This window comes from Zychaea mexicana (assembly GCF_025766255.1).
Source record: "Zychaea mexicana strain RSA 1403 chromosome Unknown BDB00scaffold_127, whole genome shotgun sequence".
NCBI lineage: Eukaryota > Fungi > Mucoromycota > Mucoromycetes > Mucorales > Lichtheimiaceae > Zychaea > Zychaea mexicana.
The window spans coordinates 90,932-102,141 of NW_026516790.1; the positions used below are offsets into that span (position 1 = coordinate 90,932).

Genomic DNA, 11,210 nt, shown 5'->3' on the forward strand with positions numbered 1-11,210 from the left:
CAGTGCAAACAAGACCCATCCGGTACTGTCCTTGTATCAAGATCCTGGAGACATCTTTGTTGCAGCATGCATGTCCGATATTGAGGATAGTGAAGTGATCTCTCGTCCAGCTTGGAGATCCGATAATGTAAGGACTAGCATGAGATCACTTGTACTCTATTCATCTTGATATACGCAGCATAGTCTAACATCAGCTTTATAGGCAACACGCTTTCTACATGAGATAGACAGAATCCGCGAACCCGGCCACACATCCTCCCGTGAACGACCTACAATAGAACTTAACGATCGAACATTAGATGAAAAGGTTCGTCATAGCCTTGCGCTCTGGACATATAAGAATTGAATAAAGCAGTTTCTTTTATATGAAAGATGTATTTCTTCGAAAGCTTCTTCTGTGTGTATCTTTTTTTTATGACTCTTCTGGGTGTATCTTCTTGCCCCTCTTTTAATTATTTAGTATTCCGCTCTGCTCAACTCAATTTCGTCACCTTTTTCTCTTCTACCCACTTTTTTTTACATTTGCTGTGCATCTCCAACTTATACTTTGAGCTTTTTACTTGAACGGCCTCATCAGATTGTCACATCTTCGTGCTGAATGTGTCTTCCTTGAAGTCCTTCATACTAACACCGTCGCCTGAGCACCGTCACTTGAGCAACTTCACTTTCTTTCACTTCTGCCAATGAGATTGAGTTCACTTCACCAGCTATTCCTTCAACCTCTTTCATGTTACTAACCAGCTCGCTATAACCTCATCTATCTCATCCTTCCTTAGGCTACAGTGGTCCATGAAAACGAAACAAGATGAGGTACTATAAGGTAAGTTTAAGGGTAGGGGTTATAACAGCGTGGAGTAATAGAGTATAGGACGTATTTTAATGGTTATACTTTTTCTCTTTTTTTTTATTAGGAAATCTCTATGTACATCGCTGTAACAAGAATCCCTTAGTACTGCTGCTTTTTGAATACTATCAGCATGTGTAGTTTATTGAATAGTTTCTATATGGCTTTTCTTTTGTATTTTTCCCCCTACTATTTTTGTATACTATTATTCCATCCTTTTTTTTACTACCTGTACTGACGCGTCACCGTCAGTGCCGTGTGGTCTAATAAAGCACTATCATTGGCTATATGCACATATGAGAAATATATTCTATGCATGTCTGAGCAATTTTGAGCAAGTGAAAAGGCGTGTATGAGTGGTATTTGAGCGAATGGAATTGGATAAAGGGAATGGAAGTTTGTTTCTCCCAATGAATCATTAGTAAGCCTTAATGCACAGGAAGCCACGAACTCGCCAATGTCACTGTGCCGCTTAAACATCTCCCCAGCCAGTAAGAAGCTATGAATGACATGCAGGAGACGTGCATTACCTGTAAACAAAACAGTCACTCAGTGTACTCTGAAAGTACTCTGAAAGCCATCATGAAAGCACTCTGAAATCGCTTGCCAACTCCAATGTGCTACGGCAGGAAATGTGGTGTATAAGATGGTATAAGTAAATCTTATACCATTGGTATAAGATTAGTATAAGACTAGTATGAGAGCGAAATTGGTATAAGATTAGTATAAGAATAGTATAAGATTTGAAGCTGGGTTGGTCCCCCAATTTTTATCCCCCAAAAGTCCAAAAAAAATTTACAGCCTCTTCTCCATCTTTTAAGGAGTGGCCCCCTTCTTACTTTCATTAGGATTATCCTCATCAGGATACATGGAGTTCAACTTAGCCTTTACTACCTGCTTCTCTACTACATAAGTCTTCCAAATTCATTATGCAGTATCTACTGAGCGTAACAATGATGCTTTTATCAATAATAATACTCCATCTATTAAATATAGCGACACATCATTCACTCAATACTAGTGTTCCTCATCTTATCCAGTATCTGCACATCCGATCCATATCCAATCCGATATCCATAGATTCGGATCAACCTTGTAGCTCTCAGATGTAGATACAGATAGGTATCATATCTGATCCAATATCCAGTCATTCGATAGATAAACTTTGATTTTCGAATTAACCATCAACGTTTTTAGAATCAATGAAGTTTTGTATATGTAAATGAAGCTAACAATAATTTTTGCTATGGCATAAAAAGATGAATTATGATTTAGAAAATATAGGACAATTTTGAATGAAAAGCATGCTGTGTAGTATCTAGTAGAGAATACTAAAGATAGGTGATCATCAATTTATTTCAATGGTTTGCTAGTCGTAGATACAGAGTAAAAGGAAAATATACAGCGTTTTGGGTATAGAAAAGGAACATTGCTGTCAGTCATATTCGCAAAAAGTGGAAGTAAAGAAAAGACATATAGAGTGTAGTGTGTCAATGCTGAGTCGTGGCCATTGTGGGTTGCTATAGTAAAGTAAGAGCAAAAAAATAAAATAGTCATAAACGAAGAATGTTGCTGTCAGGCATATTCCCAAAAGATCAGTGTTGGATATTCATGGGGCGAAAAAAAATAAGAAATAATTTTCATGATCGAAAAATCACGGAAGTGCACAACACCGAACGAAAAACCAAATATCCAGTAGTTTAAAAGAGCTTTATAGTTGGATGTCAAGCTTTGGGGGTATGAGCTAGAAAAAACATCAGAGTGCATATACTAAATGTAGTAGATATGCACCAGGTAGCTCATGTGCATCTACGATTGTACTCTCTACCAGTGTACTGATGCAGAGGGCATTCAACGAGTTGCTCTATGATCGTACAAACGTTACTCCTATGAAAACGGACAGCACCAGAGGCGGGGGGCTGTACCCCCACCCACTTTTCTTTACTTTCTCATCTTGCTCTTTGGAGGATGTTTACTAATTGAAGTTTTTCATCTAAACTAAGGTCAATAAAATATTTAAGGTTCACAAAAATTCCTCATGTTTACAAAATTATTATATTTTTAAAATTGAATATAAAAAAAATTGAATTTTAATTAAATATAAAAATATATTACAATAGATAACCAACAAATAGATGAAAAGATTAATAATGAAGTTAACAAAATTATTGTTAATAAGTGGGAATTTTTGGAATATAACTGGCCAATTGTTAATTATAATTACAAGCATCGTACAGAATTAAAACATATTAAAGGTATTGATGATATTAGAAATATTTTAGTAGATAAACTTAGTCATATAGCTGTTTTTTTCTTTTTGGTTGTTTTATATACTAGCTGTGAATATCCTGGCCCTTATTTTGAAGTTGAAAAAGGTTTATTTTTATTATATCATTTAGTTTCTAGTGTTTCTGGTATTGAAATTCATAAGTTTATCCCACAAACATCATTTCACAAATACTATAAAAGGTTTTGGATAGATGAAGATAACTATAAAAGGCTAAATAAAATTATTAATGATTCTATAGAGAATATGTTTTCTTCTTTAACCTTAAGAATTTTATCTTCTTATAAATATAATCCACCACTTTTTAAACATATAACTTTTATAATAGATGGTCATGATTCAAGAATTAACTATGTTAATACTGATATAAAACATGAAAGATTATGGTCATATAAATTTAAAAAAAATAAAGTTCGTACACAAATTGTTAGCGATATTAACGATATGATTTTATATGCTTCCAAAAGCGATTATTGTTCCGATAGTTCTGACGGAAGTATGTTTTTGAACATGAAATTATATAAAAAAATATCTAAACAAGATGTATTGGCAACAGATGGTGGTTATACTTTATTTATTAATCAGCTTATAGAACTTGGTGCGGAAAAAGGATATGATTTATCTTTAAATAATTTTGTTTATCCTATACGCAAAGAAAAGAATGTAGATTTAACAGCAGAAGAAAGGCATTATAATGATGTTTTTGGTAGCTTCCGTTCAAAAATAGAAGACCAATTTGCTGCAATAGGTAATAAATTTTATAGATTTAATAATAATAAATCTATTGTTAAGATGGACAACATAAAGTTTTATAATCTTCAATTTCGTGTTGCTTGTTTATTAAAAAATATAAAAATATTTAGTGAAAAGTTTAATATTAATACACAAGCACATCATAAATTGTGGGAATCAGATAATTTTGAATTTCCATACAAAGCTAAATTAATAGATATAGTTATTAGCAATTCATCTGAGGCAAAAAATAAATTAGATGAAATGGTTAAATTACAGGAACAGTTTTTAAATAATTTAAGTATAGATAATACTGATATGATTATTGATAATGAATACAGCGATGAAAATGATAATGATAAAGATGTTTCCAGCGAAGAAGATGTACCTAAATTCAATGAGAAAAAAGAAAAAGAAAAGGTAAAGGCAAAGGAACATTAATGGATATAAATAAAATTAGAAATAATTCAACTTCTAATATTTCTTATGAAATAGAATCCATAATAAATCATAAATTTGCAAATGACTCCTATATATTCCTAATTAAATGGAAAGGTTATAGTGAATCCCAAAATAGCTAGATATCAATGAAAGATTTTAATGAAACCGATATGTTAAATAACTATATGAAAGTTAATAAATTAACTTAGATAACTCGATACTCTACCCTTCCTAATAAAATATCATAACTATGTATAGTTATTTTATTTTATGTAAGATATATTATTTGAGTGTGTATAGTAGATAACGTCGGTTCCTATTATTGTAATAATCCTTTAAGTACATTTGCTAGGTTAAAACTTCCACTGTTGCATATATATATTTTTCTAGATTTTCTTTTTTTTATTCTTTTGTTATTAGTTTTATGTATAAAATCACCATCATTAACAATTATGCATGGTAAATTAGGATTTTCTATTTTTTTTGTAGATTTTTTATTTTTTTTCTTTGGAACATAAAGTTTACTATGTATAGTACAAAGGTAATCAGGTTTAGGTTTATCTCCATTAAGATTAGTATTAATTTTTCTGTGACACATATGGCCATTTTTCTTACCTCTTTTATGTATGTAAGTGCACACATTATCGCTTGTATTAACATACCAAAAATAATTATCTTTAACTTTATTAATTTCTTCATTAATTTTTTTTTCATAATCATCTTCTTACTTTCAATATCTTTAACTAACATTTCATCTTCAACATAATTATGCATAACTTGCTCCATTAAATCTTTAATAGAACAAATCATACTATTCTTATTAATAAGAAGCTCAGTATTTAATATAACCATTTAAATTTTTTATGCCAAGTAATATTGGAGGTATTTATTTTTATATTAAAAAAAATTCAGTTTTTGTTTTAAATAAAATTTAACAGTATGCACGATTTCAAACTCCGAGAATAAAAAAAATTGTCAGTTAAGAAAAAATTTAAAGAAAATTTATTAACATCGTGTTAATGTTTATTCCTCTTTTATGAGCGCCCCTATATCCTAGGTTTACAGGAATCGAATTTATGCATTATGATGCAGCACACCTACTTGTTTCTCTAACAACAATAAAGACCCATATACCTAAATACTCTATATATGCGTTTTCTCTATTCCACTCCTTGTGTTGTGTAGCTTGTACTAGAGCAATGCATCAATGTGTTTGATGCAGAAACATACATCGTTCGTTTTATCATGTGTAATAAGAGGAAAAGATAAAGAAATGCAGGAATAATTTAGAAGAAAGGACACGTGCACTCTTACAAAAGAAAAGAAAAGAGAGAGCGATCGTCTTAATCATTGTTCTTTTTTTTAATTCCCATCTCGTCATAGAGAATAATCCGGAGCTAGTTGCATGCTTTTGCCCAGAATGTAGCAGAAGCACTGTTATTGGCTTCTGTGAGGTTACCCGCGTGCAAAGAGAACAGCATACTTAACGTTCTGTGAATGCTGCAAGATCTAGAATGTCGCACAATAGTTTAGCTGCTGATGTAGGATATCAAGTGTTGGTACTGTATTAATAAAATATTTCGTATTACAGTGAGTGCAATTATAGCTACATTTGAAGGTGAGTAGGCTTCACCCTCCCAACTGTCACCGTCGGCATCAGCGAATAATATGGATATCGATGCTATGGATATTGACGATAGCGTTTTGAATGAGCCTTCTCCCTCCCGTTCTCCTGGTATGCTGAGATAAGCGATCGAAAAGTAGTAAAGAGTAAAAAATAAGTATAGTTGAACGTATATAGCTGTTGCTGCCGTTCGCTGGTTATCGTTCTCTGCTGAGGACACTGTCTTTGGGGTTGAGGGAGAAGAGGAATCAATAGCAAGCGACGATCGCTTGCTTGATGCAGACGATGTCGAATGGGAGATCGATGGTGACAATGGCAATGTAATTGAGACAGCCAGCATTGACGAGGAAGGAGGTGTGTATGTGCTAATATGTGTCCAAGGCAACCCATTTTATTACAATCGTTTAAAACTTCTCATACCTTCCAAAAGATGCTACTACAAGTTCTCCTGCACGCACATCATTGCTTTCAGGATATTCGCATCCCTATGTCCTTGTCATTGTTTTCATTGTCCTCTTCCAGCTGCACCTTATGTCTGAGCATATGTCAATGGCGCTTATTGAGTTTTGTGGACTCCTCCTCGAAGATCTTCCGCTCCTGTCCACCGACCGCCTTTCTCTCTCTCTTGCTACCTTGCGTCGAATCACTGGCATCTCTGCCCAGATCGATTCCCTGCGTCGTTATGTATCTTGCCCTAAATGCCATAGCATTTACCTTTTGACTCCAGATTGCCCGCGCACATGCACGAATGACGATATCCGTTACAACCGCCTCTGTGGTCAAGCACTGTTTCAATCCACAGGTAATAGCCTGTTACTGATTAAAGAATTTGCTTACCAGCCCTTGTCTGCGAGTATTGAGCGACTGTTCAAGCGACCGGGATTCGAAGCAATGATCGAAGCAATGATCGAAGCATGGCACGATCGCAGAAGTATGGCAAATGCTTTTTTTGACGTTTATGATGGTGACATGTGGCGAGATCTTGTTGATCGTGCTGGTCGTCGATTCGTCGAAGAGATTCGATCGCTTTTGCTTACACTCAACGTTGACTGGTTTGGCCCGTTCATAAATTCGACTAACTCCTGTGGTACAATTTACCTAACTGTCAACAATCTCCCCTGATCTAAGCACTACAAAACCGAGAACGTTATACTCGTTGGAGTAATGCCAGGTCCTCGAGAACCCAGCACATCTGACATGAATCATTACCTGCGCCCATTGGTTGATGATTTGCTTCAGTGGTATGACTGGAAAACGATCAGGACGAATGAGTGTCCAGACGGAGCGCAAGTACGTTTGGCACTCCTACTCAATGCTTGTGATATACCTGCTACCAGAAAAACAAGTGGATTCACCTCGCACGCAAGTACTTGTGCTTGCCATAAGTGCGCTCGCCAATTTCCCGTTTTCCCTGGCACATCAGACATCAACTACTCGGGATTCAATTTGTACGAATGGGAATTGCGGATACGCGAAGACAATCGAGAGAACGCCCAGCAATGGCGACAAGCCGAGACACTTGCTGCTCGCCGACAGATCGAACGTGACACTGGAACACGATGGTCTGAATTGCACCGCCTTGAATACTTCGATCCCGTTCGCTGCACGATCATCGATCCAATGCACAACTTGTTTCTTGGCACGGCAAGACGTATGACCAAGATGTGGATCGAAAACGGCGACCTTACCAGGCAGGACCTTTGTGAAATACAGGTTTTGGCAGACAGCATCGTGCTCCCTCCCGACTACGTTTCCTTGAAGCGGAAGATCGGAGCTGGCTTCTCTTTTATGACTGCTGATGATTGGAAATCGTGGTGTATCGTATACTCGCCCTTCGTCTTGCAAAACCATCTGCCCCGCCATCTTCTCGCTCACTGGCTGAGCTTCGTAAACGCCTGTCGATTGCTGGTCAAGCCTTCCGTCACCATGAACGATATAGAAGGAGCCAACACGTTTTTGCTCGTGATGTCGAACGCATGTATAGCAGAGAGCAAATCACGCCAAATATGCATCTGCATATGCACTTGGACGTAACGATCGAGGATTTTGGACCTTTATATGCTTTCTGGCTCTTTAGTTTTGAGAGATATAATGGATATTTAAAGGAGATCGATACGAACCAGAAGGATTCATTCGAGATGACGTTCATGAAGAAGTTCTTGCAAAAGACAGGTGCTCTCGACTTTGTCCGGTCGTTTGAGGACCGCTTCATGGACAAGCCAAGCCATTTCGCCTTCTTGAATCGCTTTTTGGACATCGTGCAGCCGATGAAGCAAACTGGTGACACTACGAGTGGTGCGTTCGATCCACACAGATTTTTTGCGCTGTCGACCAGTACTGAACAGGCCACTGGAGGCGAGCCGCTACCACCAGATGCATACCCGTTAGATTTTGCACCAGCAACGTTTATGCCTGACTAGGGATCCGCACGGTTCGGTTCGGTTCGGTTCTTAAAGGGAACCGAACCGAACCGTCTAAAGCAAGAACCGAACCGACTAGAACCGACGAGAACCGTAGAACCGAAGAATCGAACCGAAGAACCGAACCCATCATGTATATAAAAAAGGCAAGATTCGGTATCTTTAAATGAAAGCTGATGTGTGTGTTCAAATGTCGCGGTATACTTGAATACTGCAGTAAAAAAGAATAATTTATTATTGTACGTTGAACAGCGATCTCAAAATGAATAAGAGAAACAGAATGTAAACATTCTCATACGATGTGGGTCATTGCATGGTTAAAAGATTGAAGCACAGTTTTTACAAAAAAATGTGGAGCTTATAGTACTTACTTAGAGCGACTTAGTATTACTAGTACAATATGTTATCGTAAAATTGGAGGAATTGAACCACAACCGGCAGTACATACAGCTGCTGTGTCTCTACGTGTGTATAGTGTATAGTGTCTCATAAAAGGCAAAGGGTGAATGGGTAAGATAATTCTGTTATGAGCCCCAGAATGCGCAATCTCAAACGGAATGCACAAACTTGATAAAACTGATCGAGAAGCCATGATAAATCTAGTTAAGTAGTACGTCATGGAGAAAAATGCATTGTGGGTAGCAAAGTAGAGGAACAAGTAATGATGTGCGTCATGGGCGGAGAAAGCAAGCTGCCGTCAGAAGAAGTGTTTTTTTTATTTTTTTCTCTTATCTTCTTTACTATTTTTTACTCCCTTCTGCTTTTGCAGGTTTTGTTAAGTTTTTCAATAAAGTATGGCTTGCAAATACACTACTTCGTGGTCTTTTCGGAATAACATTGTTCGTAACTTCCATTATAGCCTACTTTATACTAATTACCAAAATCGCTGATTGCAATCTTCTGCCTCTCGGTTCTTCGGTTCTACTTATACAGAACCGGTTCGGTTCCGGTTCGGTTCTTGACAGGAACTGAACCGTATTTTCTCGGTTTCGGTTCGGTTCAGTTCCGGTTCTACGGTTCTGATACGGATCCCTATGCCTGACCCAGTGTATAATTTCCTTCTTGCCTTTTATCGATCCGTTTATGGCACCCATCTGGACCATTACAGAGATGCGCAGGGTAGCCGGGTGTTTGTGAACAATCGTTATAACAAGATGAAGACAATCACCATTATGGGTCAGCTCTATAGGAGCAAAGAAGCAAGATCGCGGCGTGGTGTGCACGCACAGGTGCTGTATGAAGCAGAAGATCGAGGGGAACCGATCGCTTGGCTGTGCGAAATCCAGTACTTCTTCCGCCACGAGTTAAAGATCGACGCCCAGCTCAAAGAACATGTTTTTGCCTTTGTTCGCTGGCATAGCATTTACAGCAGTAATGAGTCGTTGTTCGTGGATGAATATCTGAAGACATGGCGTAGCCACTTCCTTGCTGAGGACATGCACTGCATCGTGCCCATTCATCGTCTGTATAGTCAAGTGGCAGTTGTAAAATACGGCGATCAAACGCACGCAAATGGTAGAACAGTCGTTATTCCGTTGCCTAAAAAGATGTTGGCGTAAAACAAAGAGAAGCAATTTTTTCTCCTCCCCCTCCTCAAAATTATCTTTCTCTTATTTCTTTCTCCCCCCATCAACTATACTCAAAACGAGCGGCCTCTTGCTTCTTCCTCCCCCAACCAAATAAATAGCACACTCACACACGCATATTATACAGACGTTTTTTTGCCCACCCCTAACCCGTACAGCATAAGCCAGCAACCGCTTTATTTACTTTAAGCAAACATCCAGTCTTGCAGCTGCTCATGCACAGCCGAGCGCAAGGTAACTGCCTTTCGTGCTACTGATCGTTCAAGCACGTTCGGCTGCGAGTCAACATCCACAGCCGGTCTGAAATCGTCAAGTCTTTTCAGAAAGACGTTTGCCTACAAACAACATCTCTGTCAAGATTCACGCGTAAAGAAATCTACTTTGAAAGTAATTACCCGCTCACTACGCCATTCGGGCACGAAGACCGAGACATGCTTGCCACTGCGCAGGACACCAGTGCTGCTGCTTTCGTTGTCGGTCTCCTCTTCCGACATACATCCGTCCTGGAGCAACGACTTTCCACCGGGGTACTGTTCCTCCAGTTCGATCGCATGTTGCTAGAAAACATTGAGCCGTCATACTAATTTCTGTTTCAGATGTTAAGACAATACTCTTACAAAACCTCCTATTACTTTACTTACGCTATGTCTGCGCTGATAGCGTCTTCTCATCACTTTTTTGCGCGCTTTCGTCTTGGGCGACTCGTTCCCCTTCGTCCTTAAATTATCAAAATGGGTGTAGACCATTTTTTTGATCTGCTTCTTGTCCAAGTTGAAGCAGCCTTGGCCTTCAATGTAGTCGACAAGGCGCTTTACGGCATCCTTGTTGGCCTGGTTTGTGAAGGGAGGTCGAGCCTGAGACCAGCGTCGCCCAGTCGCTCATTCTGTGTACGTATACAATCCTTCAACACATTTATTGTAACAATAGAATTCCTTTTAGTAATCATCACTGTTCTAATATTCACCACTTTCTTTTTTTTACAATTGTCTCTCTGTTCTCTAGTATGGCACTTACAGACACAAGTGGAACACGACGACCACGCGCTTCAGCTTGACGGCCAACGCCAACGCCACCACCTTGACCTTCGCTGAGGGCCCCACTACCAACTAATGCAGTACGATATGCCATATTGGCAACTGTTTGGCCAATTCTATCGACCTTTTCGTGCAGTGCCTGGTTCTCGGCCTTCAAATTACGGACAGTATCCAAGAGCGCGTTATGCTGTTGTTGTTGCTGCTGCCGATCTAGGACACTGTTCTGCTGTTGGGCATCATTT

At 38.3% G+C, this 11,210-nt stretch overlaps 1 protein-coding gene across 1 annotated transcript; it reads left to right on the forward strand.

Annotated features, from left to right (window-relative positions):
* The first annotated feature begins 7,958 nt into the window (after positions 1–7,958).
* Positions 7,959–9,960, forward strand: BDB00DRAFT_852124 (uncharacterized protein). Its single transcript, XM_053125551.1, has 3 exons — positions 7,959–7,989; positions 8,049–8,340; positions 9,387–9,960. The coding sequence occupies exons 2-3, from the start codon at positions 8,337–8,339 to the stop codon at positions 9,905–9,907; spliced, it is 525 nt and encodes a 174-aa protein (XP_052974011.1). The 5' UTR covers positions 7,959–7,989; positions 8,049–8,336; the 3' UTR covers positions 9,908–9,960.
* Positions 9,961–11,210: the final 1,250 nt, after the last annotated feature.